Raw genomic sequence first — 18,856 nt, forward strand, 5'->3', positions numbered from 1 at the left:
TGTAGCTTGGTCATTGTGGAAAAACTCACAATTCAGCATTTCAGCACTGACTGAATGGATGACATAAGAATGGCATCAAAACAGATGCCTTCCATTTGCTATATTAGTGAGCAAAATGTGTAAGTTATTCTGATGACATGGGCTATGATCTGATAAAATGTCCTTTCACAAAAGACATCTCCGTAAAGGTCATAATACTAGTGCCATCTTCTTCAGATGTTCTTATTATCGCCTGGTATGATAGGGGCGGGATTAAAATGGGGGCAAATGCGGTGATTGGCCACGATAACCCCCCTCGCTCACGCTACTTCCGTTATTGTTTGTGCGCGCAGGCCCAGTGACCTCTCTGATATTTTATTTACTCCTGAAATCCAAGATGGCCACCTTGAATGTCTCGATCCCATAGCAATTGAGGATGCAAGTAGCTACTGAAAAAACAACTTTTCCCCGACCATCTCATCCGCTGAAATTCAATTCGAATGGTGCGGAAGACCCCCTTACATCTTATTAGCCACTAAATAGCCATTGCGTTTTCGCGCAAACCCCTTCATTTCGCCAATTTGAAGTAGTTTCGCGAAGTAGCTCGCGCTGTCGCTGTCTGTCCGAAGCGAGGTTCAGACAGGCAGCACATCCAAATGGCCGAACCGAGAAAAGTACAATTTGTCACCCTCTCGGCCTTCGCTGCGGGATCAGCCACCGAGACTAAGAAACGACGGTTGGAGGATGACGAGGCCGACATCGACTTAGATGCGGATGGTGAGGTCGACACGACAGCGTCCGGGGCAGATGGTGGCGGTGGGCTTTTCGGCAAAACTAGCGACAAGGACAACGCTGAAGGAAAACGGATTACCGTGCGATTGAACCTATCTCTGTCCGAGCCCAGCGATCAATCGTCTAACGAGTTTAACTACAGCGAACTCGTCCAAAACATCCAGGTATGACTCCTTCTGTTTGGCCAGGGAAGACATGGATCAACACCAGTTGATTTTATTAGCTTGGTTAGTGGGGACTTGTTATAAACTAGGATAGGAAAGTGGATGTATCTTGTCTTTCCACGGACTAACGTGGTCTGTGTGAGGAAATTACCAGTCATGGACTTCACACAAAAGACCCTAGCTCAGCCATTCATTAAGCCATTCACTCAAATCACTTGGTACTCGAACGGCACGTCAATATTACAGTTGTAGGCACTCCTTATGCACATGTGGTGATAAAGCTTGTCTGGCGCTACCTGTTTCCCGTTCTTGATAACTTGACAACTCGCTTGCTAGTTTACACCAGTCATACAGCCATTATTATGGCACGTAGAAGAAGTGCCCCAGTACAGTTGAGTTTAGCCTCCTATGGGTGACATATTGAAGATTAGTCAGTGCTGAATGGAGTGGGTTTGTAAGTACCAGGATGTAGCCTACAGGGAGTTACGCAAATACCGGTATTATGTTATCAAGACACTCAATGTTGTGTACCTACATCATTGCATGATACAGTAGTTTGCTCTTTTTTTAGTTACATATTTGCGAAGGAATTATGTTGAATATAATATATTGTTCTCAAACTTGTAATTACAAGTGATACTACAACTATATAAACCAGCTGTAAATCTAAATACAAATGCTTCTTCACCAATGCTATTTGGGCAATGCGATTGCATGACAATATGCTTTACATCCGGTACAATAACAACACAATATTATTATTTATTACTTTGTTGTTTGTTTATTGTGGGTAAGTCCATTTATTTTCAAGTAGTTACACTTTTCTTCACCCATTCCCTCCCCTTTCTAGGCAAAAAAGAACCCTCCTCCAGCCCCAGCCCCAACTCAGACTCCAACTCTTTTTATCGTGCCTCCTGCCCTTGACCCTAGCGACCCTTTCAACGATGACGAGCAAGAACGACTGCAGGTGGAGGCCCTGGCCAAGAAGTTTGAGAACAAATATGTACGTAATTTTTTGGAGCCATGGTAAAACTTTGTCCTCTAATAACTCCACTGATAAGATACTAGTTTTAAGATAAGTTTTACTTTTTTATCTGGTTAATAACTAGTTGTACTAGGTTGTAAACCTGTTATATCTGGTTATAAGCCTTTTTTGTTGTTGTTTATGACTACTGGTTATATAGTATGTTCATGTGAAAGTATGTATAATCTGTGACACAGGGCAATGCGAATGCAGCAGGAAAGAAGAAGCGGAAGGACAGAATGCAGGATCTGATTGACATAGGCTTCGGTTACGACGAGACCGACCCATTTATTGACAACTCAGAGGCTGTAAGTATCCCTTTTTTTAACCCTCTACATCCCTTTAATTTTGATATAGCAAACATGTTGATAACAAAACTCGAAAGGGCTTTCCAGACAGGAAGCAGCTGAGTTTCCCATTCATTTTCAATGGAGATAGGTGGGGGGGCAGAATACTCTCCAGGCGGAGCGGTCGGCGGTGGTCGTGCACGTGACAGCCGTCTAGTGGAGGCGGAGAAAATAGGAATCTGCTCTATTCTGGCGAACTTTGCTCTGGAGTTTCGCTTCCTGTTTGGAGCGTGCTTAAGACTATTAATCAACCACAGCACCAATTTGCACAAGCAATCAACCTCATAAACACTAACCTACATCCACCACAGTGACATGTTGTTGTTTGTCAGAGACTCATTGAAGTTACTCTGTATTCTGCGTCTATGCTCTCACCTGTGTGCTCTGAATGTAACGGCAGCCATTTTGTTTTGTGTGACAGTATGACGAGCTGGTTCCAGCCTCCCTGACCACCAAGCTGGGAGGGTTCTACATCAACACGGGCACGCTGCAGTTCAGAGCTGCTTCCGAGTCAGAAGGAGAGGACGGGGGCAAGGATGTCAAACCCAGAGTAAGGGTGGGATACTGGCATGAAGTATTTTATACAGTGAAATTACACTATATTAGTCAGTTGGGGTCAATTCCATTTCAATGATGTCAATTCAGGAAGTAAACAGAAATTCCAATTTCATTCAAAATCAATGAATTTTTGCTTACTTCCTGAATTGACTAGAATAATTGACCCCATCCCTGATAGGAGTATGACAAACCTGATTTATTTGTGTTTATACAATTGGTTGTTTTGGTTTTTAATGAATTCTGTCTGTGCCTTCCGGTGGTAGCAGAAGCTGAAGGATGGCGAGGAGCAAGTGATCAAGAGACGGAGGAAAGAAGGGAACAATTTGGAGGAGAAGAAACCCCGGAAGAACAGAGTGCCCAAACCAGGGTGAGATGAAAGGATAGTGGGATGGATACATCGGTGCTTCTTGTGCCTGTCAGGCATGTCTGTACCTTCACAAATTAGAATTTGAGATAGAATGGTTGTTGAATAATTCAGATTATTTTGTTCTTGCTGTAAGAGCAAATTATCTAAGAGGACATTGTTGTTCTATGCATATTTCTCAAATACAACTGAGCATGTTGCAAGACCCATTCCTCCAAATGTCTTGAAATGGTTTTTGAATCAGTTGTTATACCCCCCCCCTCCGTGTCAAACCCTATCAAATGTGAAATGTATGCACTTCATCATAGAATACAATAGAAAGACGAATACATCATATAGATATATTTTGGTTCATTCCTACCAATGTACAGATATGTCTGACTATGACATGACACACTGTGATGCTCTCTCTGAATGGCCCGTGGGCATGTGTGACAGGCCAAGTGTCCTTAACAAAGACTCCATTAGCTACGCTCTGATAGGCTGATCACTCCGCTGCCATAAATACTCCTATTCTAAAGAGCCCCAGAAATAGACCAGCAGCTATTATGAGACTGTTGTTTCCCTTGTATCATATTGAAAAGACATTGCCTTGCTTATAGGTTTGTTGTCTTCGAGATTACACATCATAACTTGCTATTGGATTAACAATCCCCTCCTTCCCTCCACATCATCTCTCTTCCCTCACTATTTTCTCTCTCTTTCCTATTTCTTCCTTCTCTCATCCTCTCCTCTCTTTCCCCTCTTCACCCCCCTCTCTCGTCTTTCTGATCCAGAGTGTCGTCGCTGATGAACATCCACCGGCCAGAGAAGAAGAAGAGGAAGAAGCTGATGAAGGACTCCCTGTGCTTGGCAGCCATGTTGCGCCGCTTCACCCGGGAGAAGCAGGAGATGAGGAAGATGAACCCCAACGCGCCCCACCCCGGCATGGGTAGCTCCCTGGCCAACGCACCCCGAGCCAACCACCTGCTGGCTAACTCCCACCTGCACGCTAACACGGCTAACAACGACGTCTCATTGGCCGAGCTCACCGCTGACCCAGCCATGATGTCGCTGCTGGGCTCGGCAAATGAGAAGGAGCTCCAGGATCTTCTGGGTGACCTAGACTTCAGCCTTCTGGACTGCTCGGCTAATCCGCATGTGGCCACCCCCGGGAGAGAGAATGGCTTGATGGGAATTGGAGTTTCAGGGCCGAAGACGATTGGTGGCGGGTTAGGGAGGGGACTGGGGGTTTCAGGGGGTCTCCTGCATCCACCTCCGCTCCCTGACGGCCTGCCTCCCCCCCTCATCAAGCGCATCGAGGACCTACGGGCGGTGAGTCGCGCTGATGGGGCTTTTCCTGTTTATCATAGATGTATTTATTTGTTTATTTAATGTTTATGTGATCATCCCTTAATTTAATTGTTGAGTAACTTCCTGGAATTGTGTACAGTTGAAATGTGTGGCAGCCATTTTCTTAAACCATGATCAAGGTGATATCACTTAAAATAGTGTTTCAGTTCTTCTAAGATTTGTAATGCATTTCTTGACAGGGTGATAAAAGTGCATAGAGAGTTAGAGTGGAGCAGAGCACAAAGGAGGAGCGGATGAGAGCAAAACAAATAAAAGAAAGGTAGAGTAGCAATAGACAACTGGTGGCCAAAAGGGAGAGAGAAGAAAGAGACAAATCAAAGATGAGCGAAAACTGGCAAGATGACGATGCAGCCATTTTGAAACTGACACAGAAGGCTCCTTTTTACTTTTGTGCATATTTCCATGGAATACAGCTTTGTATGCTTACCAACCTATTTTCTTCACAGGCCTCTCGTCAGTTTGATCAAGAGGGAAGGAAGAAATTCTTCACCCTAGATATGAATAACATCCTACTGGAGTGAGTTTGTCATTCTTTTGACACGTTGTAAATCTCTCTCTGTCTACACCCTGATTGTGTCATACCGCTGATATCGGAGTCGATTGTTCATCTCTTTTCCTGTCCTTTTCACCCCCACTCTCTTCTACATTTCTCCCAACATCTTTCTCTCTCAAATTGTTTTATTATTTGTTGTCTCTTCATCCCCTTTCCTTGCTTGCCATCTTTCGCTCTCCATCCCCCCTTTCTCTCACTCCTGTTCATTCCCTCTGTTGCTCCTCTCACTTCTCTCCTCCTCCCCTCCCCTCCTCCCCCAGTATTGAGCTGCAGGTGCAGGAGCAGCCGATGGGGCTACGTGGGGAGGTGTATTCTCACCTGGAGGCCTTTGTGCCCTGCAATAAGGAGGCTCTGCTCAAACGCCTGAAGAAGCTTAGCATCAACATCCAGGATGACCGTCTGCGTACGCCCCTGTTGAAGCTGAAGCTGGCTGTGTGCAGTGTGATGCCCGAGCAGATCCAACGATACAGCATGGACTGCATGGTCAAGGCTGCCAAGTAAGAAGATTACAATACTCAATAGTATACTGCAGCCATACTCAACAGGTGGACCGCGGTCCGGATCCGGACGCAGAACGGGGCCATTACGGACCGCGGCTCCCGACTTTACATTTTAACATTTTCTACATTTAGTATTGCATGGACAGTTTGTCATTCCCTGACAGAGAGCGATTTAGAACCTGTCAGCAATGTCCAGTTTATCAACTAGCCCATGTTAGCTAGATGGGTACGCCCTGGGGCCTCGACCCCCATGGGGCCCCTATTGATTTAGTTGAGTCACTCATTCAGGTATCATATGGCAAAATGTGTAGAATTGCAGGAAATTCGCTTTAAAACTGCAACATTTTCTCTCCACCAACAAGAAGGATGTGAACAATTTGAACAGTTTGGGATCGCATGGGTTGCTGGGTGGGGGTTTGTTACTACGCTGATAAATGACAATATCCATCCGGACCTTTGCCACCTAGGACATTTGTATGACCGGACCTTCTCAAATAGTAGTTGAGTATCCCTGGCATACTGCAATGATATATCTCTAATCCATAATGGTTGGTTGGTTATTTTTAGTGCTCTACTCTGCCTGTGTTCATCACTACTTTCATTTGCATGCGTCTCTGCCTCTGCTGGTATATATTGGGGTCGGGAGAACATGTTGGTTCTGAGGTATATGTGTTGAACCCTAGCAGGCAGCAGCCTGGAGAGGTAGAGAAGAACGGATCAGAGGAGGAGGATGAGGGGAAGCCAGGGAAGAGGATGATGGGCCCACGGAAGAAGTTTGTCTGGGATGACAAGCTCAGGTAACCGCCCATCCATTGCCCTCAATCAAATCTTATTTATAAAGCCATTTTTACATCAGCAGTTGTCACAAAGTGCCTTTATAATAACCCAGCCTAGACACTAGAGTGACATTCTCGAGCGAAGTCATACAGAAAATGGTTGATTGAAAAGACAATAGATCAGTAAGCTTTCTTCTTTTCCGTCTGTGTGTGCGTGTGTGTGTGTAGGTCGCTGCTGTGTAACCTGGTGCGTGTGAAGTTGAGCTGCTATGAACTGGAGTCATCTCAGTGCTCTCTCTCCGTGGAGGATTACCTCAAGGCCTTCATGGAGAACGAGGTCAAACCACTCTGGCCCAAGGGCTGGATGCAGGCCAGGATGCTGTTCAAGGAGAGTCGTGCTGTACACAGTCACCTCACTGGCAACATGTACGTTATCTCAACTATAGTTGGACCTTATAGATAAGTTGGGATAGTTTCCCAACTATGTCGTTGGCTTTATAATGGCAATTATACCTTTTATTGTATATATGCCTGATTGACAGATCACATCAAGTTTTATTGGTTGCATACACATATTTAGCATATGTTATTGCGGGTGTAGCGAAATGCGTGTGCTCCTAACAGTGCAGTAATATCTAACGATACACAACAATACACACATCTAAAAGGAAAATAATGGAATTAAGAAATATTACGACGAGCAATGTCGGAGTCCGGAGTATAAATATATATACAGTACCAGTCAAAAGTTTGGACACACCTACTCATTCAAGGGTTTTTCTTTATTTTTACTATTTTCTACATTGTAGAATAATAGCGAAGACATCAAAACTATGAAATGACACATATGGAATCATGTAGTAACCGAAAAAGTGTTAAACAAATCAAAATATATTTTATATTTGAGGTTCTTCAAATAGCCACCCTTTGCCATGATGACAGCTTTGCACACTCTTGGCATTCTCTCAACCAGCTTCACCTGGAATGCTTTTCCAATAGTGTTGAAGGAGTTCTCACATATGCTTAGCACTTGTTGGCTGCTTTTCCTTCACTCTGCCGTCTGACTCATCCCAAACCATATCAATTGGGTTGAGGTCGGGGGATTGTGGAGGCCAGGTCATCTGATGCAGCACTCCATCACTCTCCTTCTTGGTAAAATAGTCCATACTCCGCCTGGATGTGTGTTGGGTCATTGTCCTGTTGAAAAACAAATTATAGTCCCACTAAGCCCAAACCAGATGGGATGGTGTATCGCTGCAGAATGCTGTGGTAGCCATGCTGGTTAAGGGTGCCTTGAATTCTAAATAAATCACAGACAGTGTCACCCACAAAGCACCCCCATACCATAACACCTCCTCTTCCATTACGGTGGGAACTACACATGCAGAGATCATCCGTTCACGCACACCGCGTCTCACAAAGATACGGCGGTTGGAACCAAAAATCTCCAATTTGGACTCCAGACCAAAGGACACATTTCCACCGGTCTAATGTCCATTGCTCGTGTTTCTTGGCCCAAGCAGGTCTCTTTTTCTTATTGGTGGCCTTTAGAAGTGGTTTCTTTGCAGCAATTCGACCATGATGGCCTGATTCACACAGTCTCCTCTGAACAGTTGATGTTGAGATGTGTCTGTGACTTGAATTCTGTGAAGCATTTATTTGGGCTGCAATTTCTGAGGTTGGTAACTCTAATGAACTTATCCTCTGCAGCAGAGATAACGCAGAGATAAGGGTCTTCCATTCCTGTGGTGGTCCTCATGAGAGCCAGTTTCATCATAGCGCTTGATGGTTTTTGCGACGGCACTTGAAGAAACATTCAAAGTTCTTGAAATGTTCCGGATTGACTGACCTTCATGTCTTAAAGTAATGATGGACTGTCGTTTCTCTTCGCTTATTTGAGCTGTTCTTGCCAAAATATGAACTTGGTCTTTTACGAAATAGGAATATCTTTTTTAAAACATAAAAAAAAAAAAATGTTACGTTATTTAGCAGACGCTCTTATCCAGAGCGACTTACAGGAGCAATTAGGGTTACGTGCCTTGCTTAAGGGCACATCGACAGATTTTTCACCTAGTCGGCTCGGGGATTAGAACCAGCGACCTTTCGGTTACTGGCACAACGCTCTTAACCACTAAGCTACCTGCCCCCTATCTTCTGTATACCACCCCTACCTTGTCACAACACAACTGATTGGCTCAAACTAATTAAGAAGGAAAGAAGTTCCACAAATTAACTTTTAAGAAGGCACACCTGTTCATTGAAATGCATTCCAGGTGACTACCTCATGAAGCTGGCTGAGAGAATGCCAAGAGTGTGCAAAGCTGTCAAGGCACAGGGTGGCTATTTTGGTTACTACATGATTCCACATGTGTTATTTCATAGTTTTGATGTCTTCACTATTATTCTACAAAAATAAAGAAAAACCCTTGAATGAGTAGGTGTGTCCAAACGTTTGACTGGTAGTGTATACATATATACAGTATGTGATGGGATGTATAGACAATGTGGACAGGATATGGATAGAATATGTAGTATATCTGAAGAAACAGATGATTGATTAATTGATAGATGGATTAGCATTCCTGTGAGGCTGTTAACTTAACACACCATTTGTCTCTCTGTCCAGGGTCAAGAAAAGGATGGTCCCCACCCCCAGGGCTAAAGCCAAGGTCAGTGACACCTCTTCACTCTCAATTGACTTTTGTAACCTTTTCTACAAGATGGTTATTTGGTATAACTTGTGCTTCCAAATGTTCTGGTGCGGGGCTAATGCTAACCTTTGTCCTGTCCCTGTGTTCCAGGAGGGCCAATGGATCCAGCAGAGGCCCAATCTCCCCACCGCCACCACCCCTTCTCTCCCCCACGTCCCCTCCACCCCCTCTGTCATCCAGGCCCGCCGGACCTCCTCGTCCCCCTCGGAGCCCATCTGCCTGTCCGACTCGCTGGACGAGGACCTCCGCGCCCCCTCCCTGGATTCAGTCTCCCACGCCCTCACCTTCCTTAGCCAAGCCGCCAAGGGCCTGGGTCCCCACGGCAGCGTCACTGACCTCACCCTCACCTCCCCCTCTCCCCCCGCCTCTCCAGATCCCCAACTCCTCCCCCCCCTCCATCACCCCTCACTACTCCCCCTCGTCTTCCCTTCTCACGTCACATTCTCTTTCCAAGGTAAACGCCAACTCGTCAACGATGGCCAACATTATGACCACTCTATCTACCTCTCCCTCCACTTCCACGGCGTCGTCGGCTCGCATGCAGCTCGCGGGGGCCACGTTGGTGTCTCGTGGCGCCGACGGAGTGTACGGGGTGATGAAAGGAGCGGGCTCTATGGGACAGACTCAGAGACACAATGTCAACATGGCAACCGCCACTCACAGGCAAGGGGTCATGACCGGAGGGAGTAAACTCCACCCACCGTCGTCCCCCTCCCCGCCCACCAAGCAGCGGCCCCCTCCCACGTCCTCTCCGCTCCTGCCCCCCCATCAGAAGGTCGCCTTGGGCATGGGTGTGGCAATACCAGGACTGGGGAAGAGCTGTGTCAAAGCCAACAGCAGCAGTAACGGCGGTGCCATGATGAGTAACATGCCCTCCTCCTCCCCTCAGTCCCGTGCCACCAACTCCCACTCACACCCCCAGCAGCTCATCTCCAAGAGCCCCCAGCAGGTCAACTCCAAGAGCCCCCAGCAGCTCAACTCCAAGAGCCCCCAGCAGCTCAACTCCAAGAGCCCCCAGCAACCCTCCTACCTCACCTCCACGGTGGGCTCCTCACCCTCCCAGTCCCCCTCCCACCACCAGGGTAAATCCAAGCCCCACCACCAGTCCAACTTCATCACCCCCATGCAGGCCACCCTCACCAAGTCCTCCCACAGCAACAACTCCTCCCCCATCATCAAGCTCACCCCTCGCCCCCCCGCCCCCACCCCTCGCCCCCCTGCCCCCACCCCTCGCCCCCCGCCCTCACCCCCTCCTCCCACCTCCTCCCCCTCCCCTTCTTCCTCCTCTTCCAACCTCCTCTCTCACTCTCAAATGATCTCCAGCCCTCTCCAGTACCAGTCCCCCAAGACTGCCGGCTTCCGCCCCCCATATAGTGTCCAAGGTGGGGGTCAGGTGAAGTCGGGCCAGGGCAGTTATAGCTTTGCGGGGAGCCAGAAGGCTCCGTCTGTCATTAGCAGTAGTAGCGTTAGCAGCGTAAGCTCCAACAGCAGCCCCATGCGCATGTCGCCCGTCACCAGTCGCCCGGACAACAGCCCCTCCCCCTCTGGCATGGTCTCGACCAGTCACGGACAGAGACAGAGGGCCGTGGGCGGAGCCAAGGCTGTAGGCAGTCGGGCGCCAACAGCAACCATGGCCACACCCTCCATCACCTCACACCTGACGCAGGTGAGTCAGCCAATCACAGGCGACCAGAAAAAGTGTCAAGAAGAGTGAAAAAGAGGATCAAGAGAAGCAACTTTTAGATACTGACTGCATTTTTCTCGCTAGGGTTTTGAGTATGTTCTGCAAAGGCTTGGCCACGTAGTCAGAACAGAAGAGATTGTGTCAGGCACTTTATATGTCACCAAGTGAGTCACCTGATCCCTCCTTTCTCGCTCTCTCCTCTCTCTCTCTCTCTCTCTCTCTCTCTCTCTCTCGCTCTCTCTCTCTCTCTCTCTCTCTCTCTCTAGGTGTCAGCTGGAAGTCCCCTCCTGGGCGGGCCACTTGGCTTTGGGATGCTGGGGGGGCTGGTGCCCGTCTCGCTGCCCTTCCAGTTCCCCTCGCTGCTCAACTTCACTCCTCCTGGAGCCCCGGGGGGCAGCGGCCTGGGCACGGGCGCCAACTCAGGATATAGCCTCTCACAGAGTGACTTAATGGGTGAGTAATTGGCAACTGGGGCCCAACTGGCAGTGGCTCCACAAGACTGTGATCTTTCAAAGCACCGTGCATGCAAATGTATGGGCTCTTAATACCATTTAGAAAGTCTGTACTGGACATCATTATGTGATAAAGATCTTTAAAGAATTTAGAACTTCATTAGTATGACATTTTATTGGATGAATTTGATCAAATGACAAAGAAAATCAGCCGTAGTAAAAACAAATTGTGGTTCCTTGAGATTCATCTAGTCTTAGAGTTTGTTTGTGTTACTCATGGTCAATGGTGTGGTGTGCTGTGTCTGTGTGCTGTGGATCCATACTGAAGTATAATCAGCTGTAATGTGTCTATGCTCCAGGTTTCTCACTGTAACCCTCTTGCCCTGCCTGTCTCGTTTTCTCAACCAATCCCTCACTCCTTCTCCCCCTCCATCCATCCATCCATCCATCCATCCTCTCCTTCCTTCACTCCTGTGTTCTCTACTCCTGTGTTCTATACTCCTGTGTTCTTGAATCCCCCTTTTATCTGCCCTCACCTTCTTATTTTATTTTATGTTTTACTCAAATTCTGCTTTCATCATTTAATGTGCCTTTTCTTACCTTTATTCTCCTCAACCCCTTCCCCCTCTCCATTCTTCCCTTTTTTAACCTCCTCACTCTTTCTTCCTCTCCTCCCTCCCTCCCTCCATCTCTCCTCAGATCTGTATAAGAGTCTCCAGTCAGGGTCACAGGCTGCTCTACCTCCTCACTTGCAGCTTGCTTTCTCAGGTAAACTTCACTCCTCTTCCTCCCTTACCTCCCTCCTCCTCCCTTACCTCCTTCCTCTTCCCTTCCTCCATTTGTGCTGTTGTCATTCCCTGCTTCATGTTGATATCTCTCACTCACTGTTTGGCTGTTGCGTCTTCTTGCTTCAATGTTAGTGGTGATCTGCATGCTTGTGTTACTACATGACTAGGAAAACACTAGAAGCGCGTGTCTTGTCTGTCGATGAAGCATACCCTCTCTTTGTGTTAGGTGTTCATATGTTTCTGCATCTTCATGTATTTACACATGATGTAACAAATTATTTTGACTCCTCCCCCCCCACCTCAGATGCGAACCAAAGCCAGGGTGGCGACATGAAGAGGAAGTCCCACTGACCAATAGAGACGGAGGATGGAGTGACATCACAGCCTCTCCTCAAGACATCCACTAGGATCACTTTGATTGGACAGACACAATTATGTAATACAGGGGGGAGCAGCCTCTCTCCCCTCAATATGGACCTGAAGAATCAATTCCCCCTCACAATGACGATTTATGAATTTAATTTAACTGTATTTTTATGATTACTAGGTATAAAATGGACCTGGGGTGGGGGTGAATGATAATGAAACCTTTTCTCCTTTTTAATTTTTCTTGTCAACATGTTTACATGACCGACCTTTATCACTGTGGAATGAGGACAGGGTCGTATTCATTAGGCACCAAACGTAGAAAAAAAAAACAGAAACGAGGAAGGACTGCCTGAACACTCGTTTTCGTTTCAAAAGAGTTTTGCTATGTTGTGCACTAACGGAGCGCACACACAGCACCGAATATCGATCTGCCGTTCGTTCGGCGCGGTGTGTTTTACGGACCACCCCGCCGGTGGGCGTCTGATTGCCAACATTTTCGCTCAATTTTACATGTAGAATCAGTTTGCAAATTATGGCTGGCACTCTGTGTTCAGAGGTGCTAAGTGCTCTCTTCCGGCAAACGCTACCGGTGTGTCCGTTCCTTAATGAAAACGACCCAGGAGAGGGAGTACGCCGTTAGCTAAGTAATTTAATTTGAATTAAGTCAGTGTTTTATTTTCTCGTCTAAAGCAGATTTGAGTATTTTTAATTTTTTTTTCGTTGTCTTGACTATCTGAGAAAGGTAACGTTGGTTGTTAACTTGTCTCCGATGTGGGATAGCGTGTCCATAGAGTTGTACTGTTTTAAAGTCGCCTCTGCTCCCCACAACTGACTGTTAAGGTAGTATAGCTAATATTGATAAATTATTTGTAATTTACACAGGGATAAAAAAAAAAATGTTTAGAGGTATGTGTGTGCCGGTGAGATTGAATGTGTGTGTGTGTGTACATAACCTACATATATTATTATATATTGTATTTCCTTTCTGGTCAGTCTGTGCTATGTGTGAGTGTGTGCGAATTGCATATCCCCCTTTTCTCTGTTGTGTGTGTGCGCGCGCGCGTGTGTGTGTTTGAGAGTGAGTATTCCCCTCTCTTGCTCAGCGTGTCTTTGGTGCTGTATAATCACACTGGACCTTTTCTGGAGAAAAAACTTGAACTGTAAAAGCTAGACTCCTCTTTTGGAAAGAGGAGTGGAGCGTGAGAGAGGGGACAAATATTGGAGATTGTAGCCTACTTGAACTTTTAAAATAAATAAATAAATTGTAATTAATTTACTTTGTAAAAACCGCTTATCAACTCAAACACAGTCAAAACTCAATATAACAAAACGCCTTAGTTTGTAAGTTTCATTAAAGAACTATGCAGGACTATAAATGCTTCAATGCAAAAGTGCAAGTCGTCGCTTGGCTTTCAACCTCTTACTCAACTGTCAATGTATTTCTGGGAGTTGTTTATGTTTGTGTGTACCTATGTCTGACTCCTTTTCCCATCTAAAGACCTCTCCCTTCTCACCTACTGAATACCTCTCTTGAAACTGTTCTTACATACTCTCTTCCTATATCTGGGAAGATCTCAATAGTATACTCCTCATGTCCTCTCCTAGTCTTCTTCTCAAAACCCATTGGAGGAGAAGGTCAGAGGAGAGGGACCTCTGGCTTTCTTCCCTCTGTCTATCTCTTATCATCCTTCATCCCTTCTTCCTATGTCAGTATGAATGTCGACCAACTGCACCAAGAATGGCGCCAAAGATGAGTTTCCTAGCATATAGATGGGGTGCCTTGGTCAGTGTGCATGTGTTCGTACCAACCTTCACTTTGAAATGTACCCATGACTGTTGTCGATCTGTGGTCTGTCAGGATGTCATGGTGAAAAGTTGTTTATTACTGTGACTGGAGCAGGAGGTGATATTTTGAAGCTTTTGTGCTTTTGGGGCGGGTAAAGATTACATTTCATTGTACTGGTTACTTAATTCGGTCTCTTTTGTAGATTATTTTTGTGTGTCGATTATGGAATAAAATACAGTTGGTTTTCAGTAGGGCCGGAGTCATTTCTTTGTGGTCCCTTTCTTCCGTTCTCCATTGTGACAGCTGTCTTTCAAAAGAACACTACTCTAGTTCTGAAGGTAGGGAAAAACTACACCCTCGGGACACAATGAGACACCTAAAGGAAGTAAGGGCTCTGTTCAATTCGTTTGCGGGTTTCAGCGTTTTTTTGTAACATTTAAAGACAATGTTCCCGCGTTAAAGGTAATTTCCGATTGTCAGCTCAATCGGAATTTACCTTCACATTTCTTACGCGCAAACTGTAACGCTTCAGCGATACAGATTGAATAAAGCCTTAAGACGCTGCAATTTTTTTTTCTTCATACATTTGTCATAAGTCCATGTTTTGTTCAGTCCCTCAATTATGTCAACATTCATGTTCATTCGTGCCCAGGCCCACCCACTCAGATTGAGCAAAAAATCTGCTCTTGTCAAATGTTCCAAACAGGACATTGTCTTTTTACCTAAATATGCAAACACCATCAGATAGAATTCATAGCAAGCAGTGCACTGGGTTAGTCAGATTTGATTAAATATAACAGAACAGATGACCTGGATTTACATTCACTCTCACCGGATGGGTTGCCAAAAAGAACTGAAAGCCTCACCCCAAATAACCAACGAATATGACTGCATTAAGGCATTTGCCACTGTGCTTCTATGGCTGTATGCACCATGCTACTGCCTATTTCATATGTTCATTTAGCAAACAAGACAACACATAATCCAGTGCCTTTATCACAGTCAACACACCTATATTTGAGCTGTAATTTGCTTTAAAAATGCTACATTTCCTCTCAGAATAGCATTAGATGAGCTATAAAACTGCAAATTTTCCTCTCTGCCCAATGGCAAAATTGCTGGAAGTTAGCTGGCCAAATTTATGCAGGCCCACCCGACAACACATTTCTGGTTATGCCAATGATGTTGCATACCCCCAACATGGTGGAGAGTATAACATTTGGGTTCCCATGCAGCAGGTCCCTGGTTCGAATCCAAGAGTAGTTTTTGAATTGAATTGAAAGTCTCTAGGGGCTCCTCCGCTCAGGACAAACTGCAATCACATTATTTCTACAATGAATATGTTTTATTTTCTTTTACAAAAAATCACTGTAGTCTATAAATACCGGAGGCATACAAGAAATAAAATGGCGGGGGGTATTTGCAGATGAATGAAAGCCTGGTCATCAACTGCCAGTCTGAGAATAATAATAATAATACAAACACCAGTAAAACTACATCATGGATGTTAAAGCTTTTAACCAAATGAAATCACATTCTGCTTTTGAAGGGGGAGCAGAAGGCTCCACATCTCACATAGTTAATAGTAACACTGATTTCTGACCCCCCACACACACACACTACCTATGGAGAGATTACTACCAGTGTATGAACGGGAGAGAAGGTACGCACTGGGTATGATATGACGCACAGCAAAAATACACAAGACAAAGGGTTAGAAGAAGAAAAAGTAGTGTTTTGTTTTCCTTTCACCAGGTTTGCCTCGTTAGGTTTGTGTGTAATACATCCAGCATGTACACGTCTTTCTTTTTAATACAGGTGCACACCATGCATTACCCACTAATGCTCTTTCTAGTGTCTAAGGCACTTTAAAGAAACATGTCATTACAGCTGAGCTAACATTGGAGTAAAAGTCAATGAAAGTGGCAGTTTCCATACATTATCCTCTTTTTTTGAACACTGAACAAAGATGCTAAAGGAAGAATAGAGAGCGCTGATGGATATGGACATTCTGCTATGTTAAGAGTCCACATGACAAGATGTAGTCACAGAGATATATCTCTATGGTTGTAGTGGCTTAATAGTTTTAGAGCTTTGAGATGCTATCCCCAGTAGAAGGCTGTCATATCTAGGAATACTAAGTGCTTGGTAGTTGGTGTGTCAGCGCATTATAAGAGAGTTGGCGGTCCTACTGTACTACCAAACCATGGCACAAACAGTGAGATGGCTGCCTCCCTTGCTCTGAGCGGTAGGCTTTACCTAGTCAAACTACACGTTCAATCGAAGCTCACACCATTAGTGTTGGACTAAGGGGCTGTACTGTACATCATGTGACCACTCAGAGAGAAGCTTGGGGTTTCCTGGCTCCAGTTACAGGGGCATATGAATACTCATTGTGCAGTTACGTGCAGTTTCCAGCGATTCTCTGTGATACGTATGCCAGCGACCATCTATCTAAGCATACCACACTTCTCTGCCTTCAACCCTTCTTCCTGAACAACAGGAAAAATAATAGTGTTCCAATTGGTCAAAATACAACAACAAAAAACGTAAATCATGACCTATGCGATTCCTATAAGAAGTCAGTTACCAATTGTTTTTAAAGTGTTGTGACAAGATGCTGTAGCAAGTGGATAAAAGCTTTTCACAATTAAAACATTCTTTCCATTCCATTGTTTTCTTCCAGAACCGGTCAGATTGTGTGAATCCACCATCTTGTTTCACAGTAGTGTTTAGAAGCGGAATAATAGTCTGTACATCAGGAAGAGACTCATGCAATGAGAGAAGCGGAGGCAGTCCATTGGCTGGCCATTGACCTCTGACCTATCGTTGAGTAGGACTATCATTGGAGAGGACAGTTTTGTTAGGCCTGCTTTAAGCTAGGGGAGAGATGATGGCTTTAGATTTGGTAACACACTTGTATTACAAGACAATGTTTTGTTTCATGTGTGAGGAGGACGACAAAACGTTTCCGAGTTTCACTCCTTTCCTTGCAGTTTGGCGTGTATGTGGATACACATACCATACATACTCATATGTACACACATGCACATACGCATAGTTCATAAGTAAAAAGCACTTGTACATAAGTTTACATATTTATTTAAGCGGAGCACATAATTCCATGCCTAGTGAGGACTATATTAAGATGCTTCAGATCGTTGGGACACTCGCCGGGCCGAGCAGCTAGCCAGAGTAGAGTAGGAATAATGTTAGAGTGATGTTAGGGCGGCAGGTAGCTTAGTGGTTAAGAGCGTTGTGCCAGTAACCGAAAGGTCGCTGGTTCTAATCCCCGAGCCGACTAGGTGAAATCTGTCGATGTGCCCTTGAGCAAGGCACTTAACCCTAATTGCTCCTGTAAGTCGCTCTGGATAATAGCGTCTGCTAAATGACTAAAAATTTAAATGTTAGAGTAAGGCAGAGTAAACCGTCCAAGTGGGAGTACGGTAATTGTTTTGTCATCCCCAGGAAGAGAGCATTTCTGAGGGGGTGGGTGGTCTGGGTCGTAATCATTAGAACACACCGTAGCAAAACATTTGAAAACGTCTTTCAACGGAAAATGAAAACAAGCGGTTTTTATTGGACAAGTCCAGGTAGTCCCTCCCTGTTTCGGACTGTTTTCTTCTGCTTTGGTGCCTAATGAACACAACCCAGGTTCTCCCTGCTGTTGACTCGTGGACAGGGACAGATGGAGAGGCTGAAGTGTTGTTGTCACCATGATGCCAGACAGGCTAATCGATAGGGTTGGTAGGATTAGCAGGGTGCGTCTATTCGGTCTGGTTGGAGGCTTGCGTGTCGTTGTGGTCGCTGGCGCGGCTGTCGGCGTCGTCATCAGAATTGTCCACGGAGGCTCCGTCGATCTGGAGCTGCCGGCTGCGGCCTGAACGGCTAGACGAGAAGCTGATGGGGCCTCCACGCCTGAGGAGGACAGGCAAATACATACATGGTTATTTTATATAAATAACTACAGTATGTGAAGTGTATATACAGCGTGTTATGAGAGGCTATACCTCAGGCGGTTCTTGAGTGTGTTGACCTCGCGGTTCAGGCCCTCGCTGGCTTCGGTGGCGTCGTCCAGCTCCCTCTGTAGTTTCCTACGGGAGGCGTTGGCCCTGGTAGCCTCCTCCTCAGCCTCCTCCAGCTGACGCTTCAGCTGCTTCATACGAGAGTTGGCCTTCTCCATCTGACGGGGAGAATTTGAATTTTATTGGCACAATTCAACGTATTTACATAGCAAATTCATGGGCCAATTCAAAATTAAAACACTGCAAGTGCGAGAGAGAGAGAGAGAGAGAGAGAGAGAGAGAGAGAGAGAGAGAGAGAGAGAGAGAGAGAGAGAGAGAGAGGAGAGAGAGAGAGAGAGAGAGAGAGAGAGAGAGAGAGAGAGAGAGAGAGAGAGAGAGAGAGAGAGAGAGAGAGAGAGAGAGAGAGAGAGAGAGAGGAGAGACAGAGAGAGAGAGAGAGAGAGAGAGAGAGAGGAGAGAGAGACAGAGAGAGAGAGAGAGAGAGAGAGAGAGAGAGATAGACAGAGAGAGAGAGAGAGAGAGAGAGAGAGAGAGAGAGAGAGACAGAGAGAGAGAGAGAGAGAGAGAGAGAGAGAGAGAGAGAGAGAGAGAGAGAGAGAGAGAGAGATGAAGGGGGGCGATGGACAAAGGT

At 45.7% G+C, this 18,856-nt stretch overlaps 2 protein-coding genes across 2 annotated transcripts; one reads left to right on the plus strand and one right to left on the minus strand.

Moving 5' to 3' along the window:
- The first annotated feature begins 377 nt into the window (after positions 1-377).
- LOC123490376 (ubinuclein-2-like) lies at positions 378-14,448 on the plus strand. The gene is given in 16 exon segments (XM_045220421.1): positions 378-935; positions 1,786-1,938; positions 2,157-2,267; positions 2,728-2,856; positions 3,128-3,231; positions 4,005-4,542; positions 5,028-5,098; positions 5,395-5,631; positions 6,318-6,431; positions 6,639-6,836; positions 9,037-9,079; positions 9,212-9,475; positions 9,477-10,787; positions 11,072-11,258; positions 11,957-12,025; positions 12,350-14,448. Coding segments are annotated over 16 exon segments (3,876 nt in total). The 5' UTR covers positions 378-635; the 3' UTR covers positions 12,397-14,448.
- A 3,080-nt stretch (positions 14,449-17,528) lies between these two features.
- Positions 17,529-18,481, minus strand: LOC123490377 (myosin heavy chain, embryonic smooth muscle isoform-like). The gene is made up of 2 exons (XM_045220422.1): positions 18,211-18,481; positions 17,529-18,118 (listed from the first exon to the last, which is right to left on the minus strand). The coding sequence occupies exons 1-2, from the start codon at positions 18,381-18,383 to the stop codon at positions 17,968-17,970; spliced, it is 324 nt and encodes a 107-aa protein (XP_045076357.1). The 5' UTR covers positions 18,384-18,481; the 3' UTR covers positions 17,529-17,967.
- Positions 18,482-18,856: the final 375 nt, after the last annotated feature.

Source organism: Coregonus clupeaformis, unplaced genomic scaffold (genome assembly GCF_020615455.1).
Source record: "Coregonus clupeaformis isolate EN_2021a unplaced genomic scaffold, ASM2061545v1 scaf3780, whole genome shotgun sequence".
In the NCBI taxonomy this organism is placed as follows: domain Eukaryota; kingdom Metazoa; phylum Chordata; class Actinopteri; order Salmoniformes; family Salmonidae; genus Coregonus; species Coregonus clupeaformis.

Bases quoted from the DNA above. Each gene is read 5' to 3' on its own strand.
- LOC123490377 (XM_045220422.1), bottom strand. From the start codon at position 18,383: ATGGAGAAGGCCAACTCTCGTATGAAGCAGCTGAAGCGTCAGCTGGAG. The intron at 18,119-18,210 runs GTATAGCCTCTC...TGTCCTCCTCAG, and splicing joins ACACTCAAGAACCGCCTGAG to GCGTGGAGGCCCCATCAGCT.